This window comes from Opisthocomus hoazin, chromosome 20 (assembly GCF_030867145.1).
Source record: "Opisthocomus hoazin isolate bOpiHoa1 chromosome 20, bOpiHoa1.hap1, whole genome shotgun sequence".
Lineage (NCBI taxonomy): Eukaryota > Metazoa > Chordata > Aves > Opisthocomiformes > Opisthocomidae > Opisthocomus > Opisthocomus hoazin.
The window spans coordinates 14225595-14249022 of record NC_134433.1 but is presented as its reverse complement, the minus strand read 5'-3'; the positions used below and the strand labels follow the sequence as shown (position 1 = coordinate 14249022).

General features: G+C 37.1%; 1 protein-coding gene across 4 annotated transcripts in view; it reads right to left on the bottom strand.

Annotated features, from left to right (window-relative positions):
- The window catches only part of BRIP1 (BRCA1 interacting DNA helicase 1), a 63979-nt gene that overhangs the window by 16036 nt on the left and 24515 nt on the right, over positions 1-23428 (bottom strand). For all 4 annotated transcript variants that reach the window (XM_075440398.1, XM_075440402.1, XM_075440401.1 and 1 more), the window contains exons 15-16: positions 5870-6029; positions 4995-5116 (exon numbers count right to left, since the gene is read on the bottom strand). In XM_075440398.1, coding sequence (XP_075296513.1) covers positions 4995-5116; positions 5870-6029 — 282 coding nt within the window. The remainder of the gene's footprint in view (positions 1-4994; positions 5117-5869; positions 6030-23428) is intronic.

Sequence of the window (23428 nt, the reverse complement as noted above, 5' to 3'; positions counted from 1 at the left end):
GGCTTTAAGCAATACTTTAAAATTTCTTTTATATATTTTGCTTTAGCAACCTGATTCTTCAGCAATATTAAACGGTTTTCAATAACACAGAATTAGGGTTTTGGCCTCTCTTTCTTAAATCAATATTGTTTATTATCAAGGACACTTCTGAGCCTTAATGATTTCTTTCTCCCTAACACTGACAAAGTGTTTTAGACTCTTCTCTTTGTGAAAACGAGTGAACGTAAGACACTACGAGTCTAAAATTTTTAAGTGAAACTCAATGATACTCTTTAAAGGTTCTACAGAAAATAACGGAACTTCTAAAAGCATATAGTTACTCCAGGAGACCAAATGATTGCCATTTAATACCAGAAGTTGTGGCATATATTTAGCACAAACATATGGAGAAAATAAAATTGGATATTATACATCACACTTGAAAATGAGTTTCTTGCCCAAGTAAAGACTGATGTCTGGATCCAAAATGCTACAATTGAAAATACATAACAGAAGTTAATTAATGGTATGTTAGCATCAGATAACATGTATATGGGATTACACATCTTTTTCTGTCACATTATTTATGTTCTCTAATATTACAGTTCACTGGCATTAGCATCAAGTTACAAATCATAAAATATGTTTAGAAAGCAGGTTGATCACAGACAAGTAATATTAGTGGAGATGAGCCAACATCAAACTGCCAACATAAAATATTGGTCTCCAAAGGCACGATTCTACAAACCCTCAGGACCGTGCACAGTCCTAGAAGTATTAAAGGGATTACTCACACAAGTAAGAGCTGTGTGCAGGAGTAAGGGGTTATAGAGTTGAGTCTTAAGAGGACCTTTGTTAACCCAAAAAGCAGACATGCAAGTGTATTTTCATGTAGAAGCGGAGCACTGCTTAGTGATTTAAACCAATCCCAGAAGCGTATCATTCATGGGTATTCCAAGGGAACCGTTAATCACTTGCATTTCCTCTTTTTAAAGAGATGTCACTATTAATCACCTTAGTTTCTGCGTTCAGTATATCCACTAAGCACCGATTGCTATGTAAAAGCAACAGATGTACCTGCATTCAGAGTTTTATGTCTATATAGGTCTAACTTGACTTGTGTCACTGTGTTTTGAATTTTCTTCTGTCTGCTCAAAATTCAAGCTCCTCTCAAAACTTCAAAGCTGGAAGTTTTAAAATTTTCAGGTTTTAATCAGTTTTCTGGTTAGCCTACAAAATCTAAAGAAACACCACCAACTAGATCATAAAAGCAAATGTCTTAACTATCCTATAAACTTTAACTGCTTCATTTGGGAACTTAATGTATCCTAAAATCCTACAAAAAGACAAACTGTACGGTGTCCTCTAGTGTTTAAATATCTGGATTCTTATAACCTCAGGAGAAAAAAGATATTCCAATAGAAAAAACTGTTAATAAGGAGAAACATTTAAAATAAAATCAGCCACCTTAAGTCAGTTAGTTGTACTTGGAAGGGATAATTCATATCTTCTTAGTATGATGAGCACTACTGACATGCTTTGAAATTGATTCTGAATAGGAAAAGGTATACAAATAAAACACTGTCATCATATTCTTCCTGATTGTTGCATCATAAATTATTTCTGCTGTTTAATGCAAGGCATATTTGAACATCAGCTTTCACTTTAAAGGCCAACCCTATTCCCACCTCAGTTCCGAAGGATTTAGATCAGATTATAAAAGTACGGTTAGAAGATGAAGTCACATCATAAGCAGGATGGCACAAGTATCATTTAACACCCTGGCAACTGGGCTTGTGACTTTTGGGTTCTAACCGCTAATGAAACAGTAATACAGCCAGCCAAATTCCAACTGGTTAGGACAACACATTAAGGCTTAACTACAGACAATCAATTGCCTATAATTACTACAAAATCTCTTTTCATTGCAGGCAATACCAATAATTATCTGCTACATGACAGAATGGTTTATAACATCTCTTCCAAGTTTCATGCACCTTTTTTTTTTTCTCCTTACTGACAAGGTAATACTCCTTCAGTTCTACAAGATTTTACTCGATGAAGACAGCTCCAAAGCATTTTTAGAAGAATTATAAAAGTGTACAGGAATAAAACTTTGTTTTCCTTTCTACTGTCCAGGTAAGGTCTGTTGGTCTAGGGGGATTAAAGTAACAAAAAACAATTTGCATTTGTTAATACACACAGACTATTAAAAATACGTTATCACAGTGGCTTTATATAAAGTTTAAAAATATTGAGAAATGTAGCACTCACTTCTCTGTACCTTTTCATATCGCATTTGTTTATCGCATTCCATTCTGGGAAGCGACACTATTGGATCAGCTCTCCCAGAAATAACAAAAAGAATAGTTTCAAGTGAAAACTGATGTCATGTCATGTGTCGCCCCTCCCTTTTTCTTTATTGTTAATTTTACATAGCAGTCTTCACTATCAAAAGCCATTTTTCCTCAAAAATATAATTCCAATTCCTCTCCTGAGCTGATATGCCACTGAAAAAGATGTTTAATCTTGCAAATCTCTTTTGTATCTTTGCATACATTTCTACAAAGCCACTAATTAGTCTTCTTCAGTGAACAGCATGACTATCCTTCCCGCTATCCTTTTTCACCCAGTTGACAATCTGAGTTCAGCTGGTAAAAGAAACATGCATTGATCTAGAGCTTTTTGTGGTATCTGATAAACATAAAGCCCCGGACAAAACAAAACATAGTTCAATTCAAAGGGAAGTGCTGCTAGCTGGGTATCACTTTGAATGCCAGTTCTTGAGCAGAAGACACATTTCCAATAAAAGCAATTTCCCCTAGCGTTATTCTTGGAGCACTGCCATGCACCAGACAGCTCCTCAGATCTGATGCTGAGAGACTGGTGCATGCCCTTCTTTCATCCAGAATTGATCACTGCAGTGCTTTGTGCATTACCATACCTAAATATGCACACTCAAACCTTTAGCTGCTTGCATTTTGGCAGCTAGTGTTTCTATCCATACTTAAAAATTTAGAGGTTTTCTTCAGCCTAATTAAAAAAATAGTTCAGCACAACACTGATTTTTTTGAATTTAGTTATTTTAATGGATGCACTACCTGTGATTCTATTATACGACATATTTGGTTGAACTCAAAGTAAAATTGAATGCACTGTTATAATCCTAAGGAACATAATCCATTGTGAACATAATTTACTCTTTACACATTTTTTTTTCAATTTAATTTTGTGTCATTTAGGACACAAAAATATTGACTTTCTGGAAATTGTTTGGAGTAAACTGTAAGAGTTCCAGCCACACTACAGACTGAGTATTTTGAAAATATCATTTCAGGTTATGCTTCTAAAACAAAGCATTTCTAACTCTAGGAAGAGTGCTAAATATTCTCTGAATGTAAATGTTTTTATACTAAAGTACGGTGTATTATATTTCAGTAAGACAAAAAAAAATGTTATGGCTGAATAAATGCTTCAAGAAAGTTATGCAAACATTGAACGACCATTGCACTAGGCCGCCACCACTCATATAACCTTACTAGTCCTTATAGGATGTGGGGTTTTTTCCACCAAGGCTGTAATTAGGCACACAGTGTAGACAACAAAGAAGTCTTTGGCTGTTCACTTAAGCTCAGAACACATCTCAAACCAAAGCTGAGCCAGTTTGGACTTTCAAGTGCAAACCTATGATTTTCTTGTTTGATTTGGCATTACTAATAACCAGAATCCAGCTGTTCCTGGTATTTATTCTGAGATTCTCCACTTTCTATTTAGTTTCACAAAGTAGTTCCAAAAAGTTCTAAAAGGTACACAGAAGATAACGGAGAGACAGCAGCTGTTATCACTGGGAAGAAATGTGCCAGCAGCTGGGTGACTACCTATGTGGCACGCACAGGCCACTAAGAAATAAGTGATCTTACAAACTAGTCAATTAAAAAAAAAAAAGTTCTTTTTCAGAAAGCAGAAGGAAAGTCTAGGAAAAAAGTTTTCCATATTCATTGGCTTTCTTTTTCTTTACGAATGCCTGGCTTCAACTACGAAGTGCCTATTCTAATGGAACATCATCTCTCCATGAGAGAAGTCCTGCTGAAGTTCAAAGGAAGGAAGTATTGATGTGGGTAATTACACAGTAGTGCAAGAAACAGGATGCTGCTCTGGCCACCTACTGAAAAATACAAATAGTCTCAAATTTTTTTTAAGTCGAGGACCTCAGAAAACTACCTTTAGAAGGCACTGAGAAGTTTTTGCAAAGAGTTAGATGAAGCTTGAATTATCAAAAAAGTAATGTCCTCAGTACCCAGGAAGAGGTTATGTTCTGTCATAATTCCATACCTCAAAACTTCAAGCTAATAAAGCAGTATTAGCTTAGAAAAGGTTTGCAATTTCACTCTCGGTTTAAGTGGGAAGTGTCATACACACGGTTACACTACAGAAAGCAACAGGGATTAGAAAGGTCACACACTACAGTCAATGCTCCAGCATCTCTTCATTATATTACTATTTTATACTACAACTATCTTTGTATTTCTACCTATTTTCTGAAATAATCTTTTGATCATTCCAAGTGCCTTATTTAAAATAGTATTTTCCTAGCATTTATCCTAGACCTTCACAACCAAATGCTCCACCACAGTAAGTCAGGAAGTAACTTAATTTCTATACAAACAACATAAGTTTTGGTATATGAAAACAGGCAAGTGAAGATAGAAACACGCACGGTTGCTTGGCAGAGTATGAAGTTAATGAGCATTTTAACATGCAACAGCCTTCACTAGCAATATCAGACAAAAATTATAATACATCTAGCATAAGATACATTTATTTAGAACGACATAAATGAGCCCATAAGACACGCTACACTGTTCCTCCTCTTACCTGTGTAGAGGGTAACTCAAAGAATTCAAATGGGATTGAGAGGAGTCCAAGGGTAAACATTTAGGAACAGTATTTGTGCATATTTGGCATTTTAAACATAACATAAAAATAAAGTACAACTCTTTCAGTTGATATCCTACCTGAAGGTCTTTCACATTTGGAAACGGAATACCTATGGTTATAACCGCACGGGCATTCTCATCACAGAAATCCAAGCCTTCACTAACTTTTCCTCTGCATACAGCTATAAGGAGCGCTCCATCTTGAACAAGCCAGAGATGAATATACAAATCATTCCCAGTGAGAAACTGAACATTAGAAGAAAGCTTCACCAACATCTTTTAAAAAGCTAATCATAATATAGCGTAACACACTGTGTATTGGTGTGGAAAGGGTGAGTGGATATAAAACTACTTTGTTAGAGGGATGAGACTAACTCCACTTTGATTAGTAATAGTGTGATTTTGAACAGCAACTAGCAAAACAATTTTGCATCATACATTTCAATGGTACTTACTTAAGCAAAAATCATATGTATCTACTACAAAATTTTAATTTTTAAATCTCAAATTTTGCACTCCAAAAATTACGCTTTTTACTTTGTGACATATTATCATTCTTTGTTCTGTATACTAATACTTAAGTATTTTGGGAAGAAATCCTATAGCGGCTGTGATATGAGATGGTAAATCACAGTTATGCAAAGTACTATAAGTTTGACTCTTTGCGAAGCCACTCTGCACGCTGCAGGACACACAACTGCACATCCTTACTCAGCTCACTGCCTTTTGAATATCACCGTTAGGATTATGCATCACCCTGTACTTCCCTATGTCCTCATGCAACAATGTAAATAGCAGTTAATCTTCCTCATTTATCACAGTAAATTATTAAGCTGAGGTTAATTTAACTGTTTAACTACACCTTATTTTACCTGTTAAGCCCTTTAAGAATCCCTTTTTTTTTTAAACTTGAAAAGTGTGTATCAACTATTTCATATGCCTGAAGAACATACCTTTTTCTCCTTTACATTTTATTGCGTCGTAGTATATTTTCAGCAGTTCATCAAAGTCACTCTTTGCCCCTCCTTGAGGCTCTGCAATGACTGTCTTAACCAGCTCCAGGTTTCTCCATAAGCCAGTGTGCATCCAGCGATCTTTTAATTTGTCCAAAAGCTGAAAACAAACAGAAGAATCTGCAAGAGCTGTAATGAAAGGTCAGTCACTTGAACTGCTCTAATAAAGGACAGAAAAACGCTTATTTTAGTGAAATTATAGTATTCAGCTTTTGTATTTGTGAATACCAGTTTCCTCACCATACGCTGTTCCACAGCTATGCAACACATGAATGTCACCCAAAGAAAAATGGAAATTACCTGTTTTTCTGATTACCGAGTAAGAGATACATAGGTAAGGCTGGAAGCAAATTCTAAATTAATTTGAAAGGAGCCTTTATATCCTAAATTTCTACAACATTTCAATATTTTAAAATTTACATACATAAGTTGGGGGATAAGGTATTGATATAGGACTTATTGACAGCCTCCTCTGCTTCTTGAAGGGCCTGTCAGCTTTGTGTATCTACCAGATTCTGAACCATGCACATTTTACTCCACATCAGTAAATGCTCAAACCTTGCAAGCAAATAAGCTGGTTCCCCATTTAGTGCGAACATAAAGTATGCATTGCATTACAAAAAGCAAAGTCTAAAATTACCACAGAAACCGAAGTCAGATGGGTGGGGGTCACTTTGCAGTTAGTAGTCATCACCTGCCCCTTACTCATCAATTCCTAGACCGAATTTTATCAAGGCAGGGAGCAAAAAAGTCACTTTCACCTGACATGTTTGTCTGATGGTGCACAGCACTGCCCTCAAGACAAAAGCAAGGCAACCAACACATTTCAGAATGAACTGAGTAGATCTGGTTCAGTGGACAGAAGTAAATACTTTATTTCACTCCTTTTACTGTTCAGTGATCATTAGTGCGTCACTAGCTATTGTGCAGCAGAGTTACTGAACTTCGTATGTACAGAGATTTTAAATTCACAGATTCTGTAATAAGGGTTATGCTCTTAATTTGTCTGTGCTTCCCTCCACCCCACTCACTGAAGATTTTCTCAGTATTTTGCTTCAGGCTATACAAACTGCTCCGTCTGGAACCTGCACTTGCGCCAGTTCATTCCTCAAAAAGCCACAGCATCCCTGAACTCCAACCCACCTGCTTTCCTGATGCACTCCAGCCAAGACCTCAGGCTCTTGAATGATTACATTGTTGCAAAATTAATCTGCCCCATGTCCAAATATCAGTTTAAGAGTTACTGTGAAGCAGAACTAATGATAACCAATTCTCACATTTGAGTTCACAGGGAGAACACTTGCAAATTTATAGGAAACTTTACAAGAACCCCTGCATATTTCATGTTCTCAGCATAAGATCTGAACTTTTTCTCCAATATTAAGTATTTAGACTGGTTCCTTTTCAGGTACACGTGGTTCAGAGGGGACAAATACTATGTTATTCTTGAATTTTTAGTAGCTTTGTTCAGGCCTCCATTCCGGGAATTACACTTGCTTACTACTGACATGACACTTCTCAAGCAAGTGCAGAGAGACTTATCAACAGTAGGAACAGTTTCCTACACATATAGATGTTACTGTAGAATAAATCATCCCTTCTCAATGTGTCTGTCCTGCTGCTCGTCCCCTTCTCTACCAGCTCTGTCATTTCCTGGCAGCATCCAGTCTGTAATCTTTTTTTTTATAAAAGGTCATAATATTATGACCAAGCAATGACTGTCCATCTTGCCATCCACAGCCTGCCACTATGTCTTCAGTTCTTGGATATGATACAGAGATAATTCTGGTAAAGAAAAGAATCAAACAAATTATGCCCCTAAGTACATCCATTTGGGATCTGTTAGAGCTGCCAGCGACTGTAATATTATTAGCTTACCAGATTTCATTCTTCCTTCTGTGAAGCTAATGTCTGCCTGGGCATTCACTTAGGAATCTATGCTAAATTCACTTCTAGCACTGCCTTCTGTTTACCATGCAGGACAAAAGGAGGCCAGTAAGATAATACAGACAGGATGTATTTGGGTATAACTGAATATGACATTTACATACATAAAACCATATATGCTTTGACTTTTAAGGATCCCTTGCCTTCTCCTTTTCCTCCTCTCATCCCAGTTACTGAAATCAACTGGTATTTTTCACAAACACACACCTCTGTTCTTAGCAGAAAAATTGTTTCTTAATTCAAGAGAACCAAAGTCTCTTGATAGTCTCAGAAAGGGCAAGATTCCTTACAAAAATTACTTAATTCCTCAACTCCACTACATTTCTCTCATATTTGAAAGAAGTACAACTTTGGAGAAAATCTTCCCCCAAATTCTTAAGAAAACATCTTTTCTCTTTTGTGGGTTACCCATCTCCTCCAGGTAAACATCTATTAGACCATAATAGGTTTAGGTTTCTTGTTTAATTGACAGCAACCATCACAACAGAAGATCTACAGTTTTTGATGGAAATGTGTGAATTATTCATGAAAGTCTTTGGCAAAAATGGAACAATTCATTTAATTCACACGAAAACTATTACCTCTTCCATTTAATGGAGTTTGCTAGATATGGAAACTTTCTTGTACACCGGAAAGTATGCACAAACACACACAATACCCATGCTACAGACACTAAAACAACAAGAAGTATGGACACGACTGAATACAAATAAATAAAATATAGAACACATACATGCCTCATAAGAGCTAGGAATCAAGTGCAGGTTTCTCATAAAAAATTATTTCACTTTGGGTTGAAAAAGTGCAAATGGGAGCAAGATACAATACCAGGAATCACAGGAAGCAACCACTAATGCCCACAGTCAGTCACTTCTTCTACCCAAGGGAATAATAGTTTCTGCAGTGGAAGGCAGTCTGTGTATATTTTATTAAATCCCTTAAAAATGGATTCTCAAATGGTTTATTAACAAATGTTCTTCCTCCAGGAGAGCAGAAAATCTTGTTAGAAAGAATCTGTCATATTCCCATGCACTGAAAGATGTTTACTTTGATAGCTTTTTCCTTTTTTTCCTTTCTGCAATTTAAAGACACCTGTAAGCTTTGATCCATAGCAACTATGAGCTCAGTATCTAGATTCACCATTCACCTTTGTCAGAATCCCCCTTTTTAGACAGCTTTTGAAGCACTCAGAGTTTGGGAATGGCGGAAACTGTTTTCTCCGCATCTCTTGCCATTATGTTGCACTCCTATGCAAAAGCTTCTCATCCTGTGTCCACGAAGGAAAAGCTTTGCCCCTTTCCATTTGCCACTTCATTTTATATAGTCCCAAAAATTGCATTAGGGGATTCCCATGTCATGAGGCAAGATCAAAGATTTGTTTAATGTATTTTATCGTATGGCAAGTTCAGTGTAATTTCCAGCACCTTAACAAAACTGAGGTTAACTTGCAGCAATCAGGTTGTCGGGGATGCACATTTTCTGCAGTATTCATTACCTCCTGGAAGTGATTTTTGAAGTAGCAATTACCTGAGATGAGGGAGGGTCTAACAGAAAACACTGTAACACGATGAGTCACTTTTTCTGGTTTACAGTTCCCTAGCTCTTCTGCTGCTACAAGCACCTCCTACTAAAATTTCTTTATGTAGACTATTCCTTAAACATTTCAGCACTGATTCATGTAATGAATGGATTGCACCTTGCCAGCAGAGTAAAAAGGCATCACAGAAATAATCCCTCCATCAAACAGTGCTTGGGGAAGCAATGGAAGACTTAAAAATATGAAAGGATGTTCAAGAGCAGCACAGGACAAAAAGGATCATAACCTAAGCAGCACCTGACAGCAGAGTAAAATAACTCTGGCTTTATTGGCTAGTTTAACAACTATTAGCTATTTAATAAAGGAACTTTTTACAAGGGCATGTAGTGATAAGACAAGGGGTAATGGCTTTAATCTGAAAGGGGGTCAATTTAGATTAGACATAAGAAAGAAATTCTTCACTCTGAGGGCGGTGAGGGCCTGGCCCAGGCTGCCCAGAGAAGCTGTGGCTGCCCCCTCCCTTGCAGGGTTCAAGGCCAGGTTGGACGGGGCTTGGAGCACCCTGGGCTGGTGGAAGGGGTCCCTGCCCATGGCAGGGGGGTTGGAACGAGATGGTCTATGAGGTCCCTTCCAACCCAAACCATTCTGTGATTCTATGCTAATAACCACCAGTTACAATTGTATTGTATATTCCTGTGCACATTTAAAACTGTATGCTGTCTTGTTATCCATACATTTCTATAATGATAACTGAACAAAAGATATTTCAAGGTGCACAAAATCTATACATATATCTTGTAACTCTCTTGAAAGTCTCCCATTACACACTAAAAACCCCACTTTTCCAAACTTCAGTATTTTTTCATCTTGTTTCTATGTAATGCTTTTTTAATGACAGAAGGCTCCCCCTTTCATTGTTATTCAGATATGAAAGGTAGCTGGGGGGAGAAAGCAAACAGCCACTAGGTTTTCCTTAATAAAAAATCACAGTATTGGCACCACTGTTAGTGCAAAAAGTCAGAGATTCCCAAGAGACCAACATTGATCTAAAAGCCTCTTCCCATGCAGAGCTCTTCATGTGTTTGCTACCAGAATTTTCTTTTTGAATAAGCACTGCTTCAAATCAAAGTGTGTCTCCAGTGGGCTGGAAACGTGTTTGAAGGGTCACATAGAAGTTCTACACGCAGTCAGCACAAAACTTCAGAAATGGAAAGCAGACATCTACGGCCAACCCAGAGGCTGAGCAATGCCACAAGTGACTTACTCCACGAGACTGTTTTGGTACAGCTAAAAGGGCTGTGCTACACTTGGGACTAAAAGGGCAGTCAACAGAAAACAGAGTCATCATCCAATCCACCAACACGTGAAGTGACACACAAAGACGTACAGTGCTGCTATAATGACGCACTCTTACATCATGTTTGAACTATCAGTCCATTAATGCACATTCTACATACAGACACCAAAACTCCGCATTTACACGAAATGGAGTGAGGTAGAGGTGGTGTCAGTTTCAGAAGCTGAAATCTCGTAATACAAACATTTTTCCTCTAATTTCAAGACTATGTTACATGGTAGTGTGTTACATTTTTTTAAAATGTAATATAGACATATGCATCTTAAGATCATTTCCAGCTATGGTTTGTAAAACCTGAAGTGTCTCGAGAAGCACCAAATGGAAAAGACTGGCCTGGGTCATTCCCTGCTGAATACCCACAACTGAATACAGAAAGTATTTCCAAACCAAATCTAGAATAAACTAGAGCACTATAGATGTGTAGATTAGGGACCTCAAACATGGAATAAAGAGATCCCTCAAAGCTCTAGCAGATTCAGAAGAATATACTTTTACACCTACAAAACTGAAATAGATCATGTTATTTTCCTAGTACACAGACTAGGACAATCATAGATTATCTCATTAAACAGTTTCTTTTTCTACTTTGGAACTGTCTTACAAATGTATTCTTTAACTTTGCAATACCAAAAAAACATAGTAAGAAGCTGCAGATGTATGTACCCACATCCAGCTGCGTCTCTCTCCACAGAGTATGAACAACTGTTTCGGCAACCATAATTAGATTGGCAGAGAGACAAGAGAAGCTGTCGAACTGAATTGTGCTCTTCTAGTCCTTTCACAATCTTCTATTGGGAAGAAGGCCACAAATTCCCCATGTACAAAATCAACCACAGAGTAAGGAAAATGCATCCACAGGCAATTCCAACTGCCTAGAAATCTAGCCAGGATGAGGGAACAAAACTAAACCCTACACATTTAAATAAAACAATCAAACTTTTTCCAACACACAGTCCTCTAATTTTATAACTAGTGCTTCTTCCACTCCCATCTGAGTCATACTTCATCTTATGAAAATGAAACAGGTATCTCTGCGTATTTTAAACAACCATTAATAAGGTCTTACAGCTTTCCAAAGTATGAAACACTCAACATCTTATCGGCATTTCAATTTCAATAGCACATTATAATAAGAGAACCAATACATCATAGAATAGACAACAGGAGATGCAAATCTGCAACTGATGGATGTTCTAAGTGATTCAGCAAACAAAAAAAGCTAAATAACCTAGAGATAGTACTCCAAACATCTAACAATAAAACTTTATAGTAGTCAATAATTATTGCTCTTTTTAATTTTTTAAAGTTTCCATCTATCATTAAGAATGTGCATAAATCAATTAAAGTCTTTTAAAAACATACTATTTAAGACTGACCTCGCTAGCAGTGTGCCTAACATTTAAAATAGATTTTCTTTAAATTTTATACTAGATCTAAAAATAATTTATACCTTCTTCAGTAACAGAAGACATTAATTTCTGTGTCTTTCTTCTCCTTCCACCAACCTCGTAACTCTGTTTTGCTTCAAGACAATGAGTAACTCAGTCCTTCAGTGAGTGCTTTTATCTTACGTGAGCAACAGGAGGTGACGGTGGAATGGAGGAGGCAGAGGAGTGCAGATACCAGATTCATACACTGAGTTTTATCAAATGTTTTTGCTTCAATGCAGTGCTTGTATCTTCACAGAAAAATAACACATGTCAAAACCAAATAAATAAGGGGCTTTTTTTTCTTCTACATCTACTGAAACCCGTTACAGTCAGAGAGAATGTCAAGAAGAAATGCAGTTTTCTTGTCTTACTACAAAATGTCCCACCATTTGGCCGTCTGCAAAAAAGTTGCTTTACATATCACAGGACAACTCAACCTGCATCTGCATCAGCTGCCTCCTCTCCTCCTTTCAATGGAAAAAAATAGAATAAAATAAATCTATATACTCTGACACATCCTTCTGCAAATTCAAGCTATTAGGAGAGAGGACATATTTTCCACTAAAGTAATCCTCTGATGATCTCAAGACACAGATGTTTTTATAATGTATCTAATTCCATAGGTATTGCATTACCTTTAATAAACTTCCAGGATGATGCACTTTGCTGAGTCAGCTGGTAAGCTACAGCTGTAACTTTTTGCTCAAACCACTCTCCCACTGGTCTCAAAGCTCTAGTCTGTCCAGCATGGTGGTTAATTACCTGGTTGAATGTTCTGCTTCTATTACGAAAGAATGAAACTGTCGCTATATTAGTGATAATCCCAAAATGTATTCAGTCATTAAATAAATGCATTTAGTACGTCGCTTAAACACTAGAGGCCTTAAAGTCATGTTGTTTCAAAGTAACTCTGAAGAATGTACCTGGCCAGACTCCACCCACTTTTTCACTTCACTTACATACTGTTATTACAGGCTCATATTAAACTACCTGCTTCAATAACTAAGATATTTTAGAAAAGTACAGAATTAGCAAAAGTTATCTAACAGTTCTCCGAACTAAAGGGGTTGCTGACCCTCTGTACTAAACAGCGCAGAATCCTACAGGTAACCGACCTCCAGGACTACTGGAACTCTTCAATTCAGGGGAAGCAACAGTTAACAAAGGCAATGCGGTGGCGTGGGATCAGTAATTAATTCCATTTCCATTTTTAGTTTAAAAACAAAAAAAACCCCAAAACCAAAATACACCCTCCCCCCCAAAATGCTTTGAGTTTAAAAGTGGACACAAAGGAAACAGCAGAAGTAAGAAAGTAAACAGAGTTATTAAATGGGAATAAAAGATTGAATAGACAAGGGATAACCGCCTGGAAGGATTCAGGCAAAAGGAAAAAGCTGAGTTTCCTTCCAAAAACAGAAGGGAAAACATCTGGCCAAACCAACTGATAAAAATCTAACGTCCATTACCCAGATCTTTAAAAATAAATTTGGAAATGACACTCTAGAACTATTAAAAATAGTACTACAAAAAGCACAATGTCCCTTAATAAAAATAGAAGGTCACATGTATGAAAAGAAAGCAATGAAACCCAATAACATTCATCAAAATCACCAAAAAATCACATGCTTTCAAAAGGACTGAAAGAATACACACCTTTTAGCCACAAGTCATTTATCGAATTGCCAAAATTAATTTACATTTCATCTTTTTTCCTTCTTAATCAACCTGTAAGCTTTTTCAACTGTGATTTTATTCTTAATCACATTCCTCACCAAAAAAGAAAAAACCCCAGTCTTGCTTGACACCCAGACATTTGCACTGCACTAGGCTGGGACTACACCAGCCAAGAATAACTTCGCCCATTGAATTATTTAAGCAGTTGTTCGCACTCAATTAGATTTTCATGAAAGGTTAAGCAATAGACTGAATCACAGAAACCTCTTCAGGTTTATGGGAGGTATCTAACATAATACATGGAGTTATTTAAAATTCATTCTTTTGAATGACTAAGCTGATACAAAATACTAATGTATCTATTCACAAAAAAAAATTATTTTAAGCATCAAATTCCCTTTTGTCCATTTCTAATTATAACACATTTCATTTAAAGAGAACATGAAAATATCTGTGCCCAAAATATTTCATGTGTGAAGTAAAATCTACTTTCAAAATAGAACGTTCACTTCCCACTGTTAATGGGAAACTGGAGAAAAATACCACGTGCCCATATAAACACACAGGCACAGGTAATCTTTTCTTTATGTGCCAAAAATAAAATTATTTAATGCAGCATTGCAATGGAAACAGGCCAGACAAAGATGCTATTCTTATCGAGGAGAGGCTATGCCTCCTTTCTACTGCACATTTCCCCAGCTATTTATTGTCATCGTGGGGCTACAACCAGCAATGCAAAGAAGTGTTCTTTGGAACCAGACTTGGTTTACAGAGTACTAAGTCCAGATCAATTTCTGTCTGATTTCCTTTCACAAAGTGTTACAGAGCCTCTGTAATGAAATGCTCCACAATTGCGAAACAAAAAAATAATTTAAAAAATTATTAAAGTTTTTTTGTACCATCAGGAAAAAGAAAGCATTCTATTCTAAAACCAATAATTAAAGAATACAGGGAACATAATAAATTCATACTTTGATTTCTTTATTTTAAGGAATATGAAGGCTAAGCAACAGAGAGGAATTTTAATGTGGAAAGACCTTAGAAAAGTCCTGAATTAAAAGTAGACATTGTGAAGGAATGAGACCAGAACGCATGCTCATCTAAGTACAACTTCCAGAGGAAAACACACATTCCTCACTTTTCTCAGAACCTCTCTTTTTCAGCTGATGAGGAAGATTTTCTAATGTGTCTTTAACTGCTAACCCTTACCATCTGTTACAGCAAAAATAAAACCCAGCGCATAATGTAAGAGCACATATATTTAAAGCAAAAGTAGTCAAAAGGAAAGTAATTGAAAAAAAAACACCTTAAGCTTGCACAGATAGTCGTGATTCCAAAATCAAAACAAAATTGCTGAAGTTGATCAATGCTCAGCAGGTTACTCTCTTCTACAAGAAAAGTTACATTTTATTGGAAAGCCTTCAACAGCCCGAGATGGAATCCAGGAAGCTGTGAAGGGACCTCGACACAAACCACACATTTCTTCTGACATTTTACGTTTCTTCCAGAGTTGTGAAGAAAGCTCATACAGCCTTTTCATTTTCCTAACAGGCGGTCTATACCATGGAATCTTTCCTCAACACTTCTCCCAGGAGAAAATTGCCCTCGACTGGAAATCTGTATCACTGCTCTATGTGCTACTGAGAGATCACTTGGACCTCTCTTATCATTTCTTCACGACAGAAAATTGGCTTGAAGAATAAAACTTTGAAACCACGTAAGTGTCTGTGATTTTCAAGAACTTGTGTGGAGAAAGTGTCTTTTTAAGTTTAGAAGTACTGTACTTATTTTCTCAAGGAAAATTTGACACAAACATGAAAGAAAACGAAACATTTAAGCCCAAGACTCATGTGCTGAGATATCTACATATGCTAGGAAACATGGGGTAAAATCTGCACTAGCCCACACAGGCCTGGCAGACGCACGGCGGGGGGGGGGGGGGGGAAGGAGAGGAAAAAAAAAATAGATAAAAGCTACCATGCAACTCAACTACGTAATTAAACTAAACCCTGAACCTGGTGAAAAACTCTGTATTATGAACAAGATTCTGATCACCATGTGCACACTCCAGCACAATAAAAGGTGAATAATTCATAATCATCTTTGAAGCAAAAGTATGCATCACTCAACTTGGGGGAAACACAGGGGATTTCACTGGTATGATTTTTCTTTAGGGACAATGACAAAGTGCCGCTCACCAGCAGGAAACTGAAGCACTGAACTGTGTTCCATGTGCCATAAATCAACACTGCAGCCTACAGGATGTCTCTCTGGTACCAACATACCATCAATTTTTCAATAACCTCCTTAAATAATGGAATATGTGAACGGCGACAACAGTAATGAAAAATGAAATGGTTTGCACGCCATAACACTGTTAATACGGTGCTTCTACAGTTAAAGAAGGTTTTTTATGCAAAATCTTTTTGCAAAAAAATCCACCATGTTTTACCACAAAATCTGGATAGCCTTTGAAGTATTCAGTCTTCGAGGTCCATTGCAGCTGTTTCTAAACAACCTGGTTCAAAACAGGGTTTCTTTTGTGGTTTTAAAACTAACCAAGACAACAGCTTTCTGTGTTACGAGAACTGCTTGTACATTCTCCCTAGGCTATCATTACACTTTCACATTCCAGTGAGAGAGAAATCCTTCATGCGAAGAAGGCTCTCCAGAAAAATTTATTTTTAAAAGGATTGTTCAAATCCTGGTCCAGAATCAAATACAAACTATTAACTGTTCATAAATGAAGTCAGCATCCTACACTACCGTCCTCTTCTTCTCCAGTCAAAACCCAAGCTCGGTCACCTTTGACCTCTTTTTTTCCAGAATAAAGAGGAAAAAAAAAAAAGACAAGGTTGTCTTAGTGGCGCATCAGCAGTGAAGCACAGTACCATCTGGTAAGACTGACTCGAACAGACATGCAGTGTAGTCCTAGGCACGAAGCCAACCAAGTCCACGAATACTCACACGGTAAACAGGGGCAGGCAGATGCCAATCATGGGGAACTGACTCCAAGAGTGGGACAGTAACAGGTTTTAGTCTTCTATTAACACTAACAGAGAAAATATTTTTAAATTTATAGAAGGCATTTCACACCTGTAGTTATTAAATAATTTTAAGAAATATTAAGATTGTCTTTACTTTCTCAGAAAGGTTAGTCATTTTTCCCTTGTTATACAGCAAATCAGTGCACGACAAAGAAATAAGACAACTTCTCAGCAAAACCCATGTATTTTATGCATGATGTTCAGCTCTGAATAGGTATTGACATAACAGTAAATTATCATAACAAGGAATGATATCAGCTGGGAGACATCTAAAATCTCTCATTTAGGAAGTAGGACCACTAAACAGAAAAATCAGTACAATTCCAGACCTAAGTCAAAGAATGAAGCAAATGTTTAAATACAGAAACACAAAGCGAAAAAACTTCCTGCAATCACGACAATGCAAATGATGACCCTCACACTGTCACCAGTATTAGAAACACGCACTTCTGTCAGCAGCAATTAAGGAGGGAACAACAAGCAAATAGTCTTATACAGCATGAAGTTATTCCATGACTTCACTAAAAGAAAATTTTAAAGCAATCTGTCAAGGTTAACTAGGAATACAACATTTCTGTAACAAATGTGAGATAAAATAGGGTTTGGTAGATAAAAGAGCATGAATAATAAGAACGAATCAGAAATGGTTATCTATCTCACAGAAAGAATCTGACACTGGGGAGGAAAACCTGAAAGCAGGACCCTTAAACACAAGCTTTACCATAAATCCAGTGACCTCACTGGAATTGTGCTAAGTGACACTAGGTAAGGAGCTGGTTTTCTGGTTTGGGGTGTTGTTTGGATTTCTTTTTTTGCTAATTAAGTATCCTTCCTTCCCAAGTGAAAAAGACTTCTCTGACCTTATGTAAGTTGGACCATCTTTCTTCCCAACAGTAAATGTTTGATATACCTACCCATATACACTACGCAGTTAAAAAAAAAAAAAAGCAAAAAAGCTAGTGTAAGTATTTCTTCAAAGCAGACAACTATATTCCCTCTCCCTCATTCCCTTCTCCCCGACATAAAATGTAGGAAGAGAGGGGAACAACAGACCTTTCAGAGTATCTGATTCTTAAGAAACAATGTCTCACCTCATGATCAAACATAGGAAGACAAGGCTGAAAACAAAGTTTCAGATGTAACACGCTGCAGTTTGGCTGCTAACAAGCCACTGGCTCACTTGTAAGACATTAAACCAGGAGTTTTATGTTTTGTGCAAGTTATTTGTTTCAAAATGTTTTTGCAAAAAATAATCCATTAATGCACTATGAACTGAATCAAAATGCAAGGAATACACTTTAGAATACATCATCTCATCACAAAGAAGCTTACTTACCCAATTAGCAACTAAGTCTAAGGTATGATTTTCTAAGACATGATTTCATAGGCTTCCTGACTTTCCAATGAAGCAGATTTTTTCCGAAGTTAAAATAGCCCAAGTGTCTCTTTCAATACATTTAATATTAAAATTCTTGTATATGCTGCTACATTGCTGATACGGAACACGCTACCTAAATACATGCTTTCAAGTATATTTTATCTCATATATTTTCACACATGAAGAAGTCACATCTCTACCACATCAGGCAGTGAACCTCTAAGAAATGCCAAAGGGACCAGGAACTCTGAAGGTTGCAATGGTACAGAACAACAGTAACTTCAGAGTAACCTGTGCAAGAGAGACCTTCTTAAAAAGAATGTTGCTTTTATATATTGTTCCTTATCAATAACTGCTGTTTCCATCCTGCTGTCTCTTCGCTTCATTAAAAGCTCCTGAAGAAAAAACCACGTGAACTATAATTGTTATTTACTACTTGGACTCTTATCATTCACAGAGTGCAAACTTCATGACTGTGAACATGCAGTTACTACTTAAATGGTAGGTAAAATATGCAAGCAGAAAGTGCTAATTACAACGGAAATTGGAGCATGTGTTAACTACATATAACAATTCAGCTTGCAGCACTTTGACAAGTCAGAGCTCAGAAGTGAGAAACAATAATAGATTTTTAGTTTATTTTCCTGATGCTGTATGCTCAGGGTATTTAAACTAACAGCGTAATAAAATATTAAACCGCACAGCTCTCAGGGTGTGAAATTCACAAGCAGAACACTCATCTACCAGCATGGCATATAATTTTTTTAGACATAATACCCAATAATCTGACACAGACTGTCGCTATGAATTCTACTTTATTTGATATGCAGATGCTATGAGGAAGTATATCTGCTCTATGTAAAAAGCAAGTGCCACAGGGCACTTGAATAATTGCAAATCCCTTGCTAGTCACTGTAGCATTTCAGTAAGCCACAGAAAGTATATTTGTTTATTCTTTGCAGCCAGTAATTCAAACAGATAAGGTAGGACCCAAATCACACCTAGAAATTTCCCCTGACACAACAGCACCGAACTGCTACAACACTCAGCCACAACGGCCATCCTGTACTCACGGAGTGGCCGTGTGTGAAACGCCCGATTGCAAGGAGTAGTACGTACAAACAGCAAATGGCGCTGCCACCCCCACAGTTTCGGTGGGTTTCCACAGAACAAGAAGTCCAAACAGTTCACTCCGTTCATACCACTTCACCCAGAATATTCACCTGAGTAACACTCCAGTTTATTTGGTTAAAACGCAGTAAATGCAGATTCAGTTAACAATGCTGCAGTTTCACACTAACAACTTTACAATATAAACCATATTTCATAAAAAGATCTGAATTTTCAAATGAGTATCTTTAGAGATTCTCACATTATGGTCAATCACTGAAAAACGTGTTTTAAAAAACAACACAGCGATGTTTCATCTCTGAGACTGAGCTCTAGCAGTAAAAAGGATGATCATGCTCCCTTCCTTGAGCGTGCAATATCATCTCTTTCCTTGAGCTATTTCTGACACTTCTCTGACCTCCTGATGAGCCAGCTCAGTTCACAAAGCCAGCAGAAAACTAACCAGGGGGAAGAAGAAAAAAAAAAAAAAAAAAAAAAGGATAAAAACTTTCCATTTGTTCTGGAGATCTGAATCAGTTAACACAAAATTTAGAGCAGCACAAGAACAATCACAAGGAAAGGGGGAAGAACCTCGCCGCTCAGCAGCAAGCTGCTGGATCATCTCCTCCAACTTCTCTAAGCATATCTAACACTTGGATTGTCTCTAATTTCCCAGAAACCAAGAAAATTACTCCATAATCAGCAATCTAGGATCCTGTCTTACTATTTCAGAAAACAAATATTGTGCAACTATTCAGATTATCACCAATTATCATCCCCCAAAGAAAAAATATTATCTTTGATGTAGCCCGATATTTTTCTTGGCCTGCTTTGTGAGCAACACATGTGGACAGTCAAAACTGAAATTAGTCGTCGGTATCCAAGTGGGAAAAAACCCACCCCAAAACCAAACAACTCAAGAGGTTAAAAAATTCTAAGTGAAAACATTCTAACAAATCATTATAATAAAAGACACGTCAGCTTGAAAAGTTTATGAGAACTTCAATTATTCCTCTGGAGCATAATTCAGCACTATTCTGGCTTTCTTATTTCAAGGAGATATGTTTGCTGTAGCCTTTATAATTACAGCAGGGTGTGGACTGCAAGCTCCATCTTTAAATGTTGTTTGGCAGAGTCACTTGATTGAACTGATGACATGAAAGAAGGAGGCTTGCCAACAGAAATTGAGGATAAAGATTATATACCTGGTTATAGTAAAACTCTTCTTCTCATTCTTTTTATATGAGCTTCACTATTCCTTATGCTACTGTTCTTCTCTATTTGAACCGGTATCACCGCAATAGGCTGCAGTGCCCGAGGCAGAGAAAAGAGCGTTGTGATGGAATGGTTCAAGTCTTCCACCACACACAGTGATTTTTACATACACGACTTCGCTATGCCCCAGTCAATGGGATAAACGGAAACTGTAGACTTCAGAAATCACATTAAGATCTACAGGAGCTATTGGAGCTCTCAGAAGACACCTCAGATAATGCACACCAAGCCTGAAAATTGTTCTTTTGGATGAACATGAGGGCCCCAATAGCCAGACAGTTTATATTACGGACATTTAAATGCTATAATGATGGAAAAATGGAGAATAAAACTGAAAGTAGATATTGTATATGATTAATGGGAGCAAAAAATCCCATAAAACACAAAGAAGCTAAGATAAAGATCAGAAGGAAAACTACCAGTTCAGAGTAAGAGTGAAAAACAAGCCATGAAGAAACAATAGTGGACAACAAGTAAAAAAAAATTCCATCTACATTTATTAAGTACAAATGTTGAAATGTATAGTCATTAGAAATTGGCTTTTTTAAATCACATTCTCCCCGAATTATGCCCCATCAGAAAGAAATCACTTTACTAAGATTTTCATCAGAGTAAGGCAACAGACACAGCTTTAGAATCTGGCAATAAGCCTTTCTTTTCAAAGAAGAAAAAAACCACAGAGGGTCACTTCAGTGTCATGAGCCCTACCTCAGCACTCTGTAGTCACTGACAAAAACTCCAGTGACTTCCAGGGGGCATTGCGCAGGGTCGTTCGTGCCAGGAAAGAGACACAGAGTACTTCTTGCATGTTGTTTAATTACTCTTCCATCATTTTGCCCTACTTTTGTTGTTAGGTACTTGCACATAATTTGAGATAGCAAGGATGACAGAATTCTATTCCCTGAAGTCTTTTCTTGTTTTTAGGGTTTCTTACATACTGTAATAGCACCGTTGCAGCTGTTTGGCTCAAACAAATACGGCTTCTGGAGTAAGAGAATGCCTTTCCCTTGAGAGCTGCAAGCAAATGCTGTGTAGAAAGTGAGTATCATTATTAATTTACAATTATTTCGTAACTTACCCCTGATATGCCAGCCTGCTTAAAGGCCTCCTTTCTTTTCATCCCAATGAACGTGATGTTGGATATTAACTGGAGTTACTGCACCTAAAACTAGATGACACATTGAAACATTCTGTTTCATGTATCATTTTAAAGCTGTAACAGTGTAAACTACATTTTACATTAAAATTATGCTATAAGTTAATGTTTATGTAACTTCAAAGAACAAACGTCTGTCAAAAAACATACTTGCTGTGAAGAGATCCCTACATCCTGCAAATATTTACACACAGGAGTAAATCTCTTCCTTGAAATACTCCTACAGCTGTCAACAGGAATATCAAGGAGAGTATTACTCTTGATAAAGCATTTAAACTTGCATATTATACCTAAATACACCTAACAGAAAAATTCAAGCAGTCTTATGGAACCCACCCGACATTACTAGATAATTCCTCACATAAGCACTCCACAATCAGTGCAACTGCACCACGGAGCAACCATCTGTGGTGCAAATATCTATCTTCCTATTTAATTTCAAATTCACCTTTTAACTGCACAAACCTAATGGTTTCCAATTTTTCCTCCATACACATTACAAGCAAAAAGACACTGTGGAATGTTTATCTCTTATCTGGATATTGTCATTTTACTGTCTCAAACTTCTTAAAACAAGTTTTTCGCAGGGGAGGAAATCAGTCAGCATCAGACCTAGTGGGGAAACCCTGCACTTGCTCAATGTCTGTGGCTCTTACATAGTTCCAGATGTGCAAAACATTAATAATGCACTAACTCAAAACCTCTTTTTGAAACTTTAGAATGTGCAAATTGCATTAAAACCTCTTTGCCCTCATTAATGGTATTGTTACAATCCCAGTACTCTGGAAAATGTTTTTTGGCATTTGTTTAACTTTGTGATATTGCCATTTACTCATTTTAACAGCCAGTGCTCAAATCTTAATGCATTTAATAGGCCTGGCTAAACAGACTACCATCTTTTGTAAATTTATCGAAGTAATTTATTAAATAAGTAAAAGTTGTCTCAAGGCAGCATTGTTGTGTTTTTTTATTGATGGCAGAAACAAAAATGTTTCTTATAACTTATTTACAAAACTGTGTTTCAGGAAAGTTTTAGAAATGAAAGTATTCCATTCTTTTCTCAGTGTTGTGACCAATTCGTTTTCTGCCACTCTGACACAGACTTCTTTAAAAAAAGTAATTTCTACCAACCTGATACAAATCTCAGTAAGAAAAGGAGTCTGTCTTAGACTAAGAAGAGCCAGACATTCAGCATTAATACTGAAACTGTATCCCTCCCTCAGCCTGTCATATACAGGGGTGGCACATTTATGTCCAGGCCAGGAGATGGTATATTCAAGGACTTATATCCAGTGCAGACACACCGTTGCGCAATGGCAGAAGAGTGCAATAGTCAGAGGTTAAACAGAGGTCCCTCCTGTTTATTCCAGATAACTACCTAGACTGAACCTGAAGGTTTTCAATTTGTTTGAAAACAGCACAAGTTAGATATATTGCCATGCTCTACGTTGCTCAGAGTTAATTAATATTGCTAAGACCTGCTTGCCTAAAGTTGTGTAATACCGCCAAGAACGGTTTGTCAACACAATGGTAAACAGCACTTTGTCCGCAATTTCGCTACAGCTTTGGCTGATACCTTAAACATGGA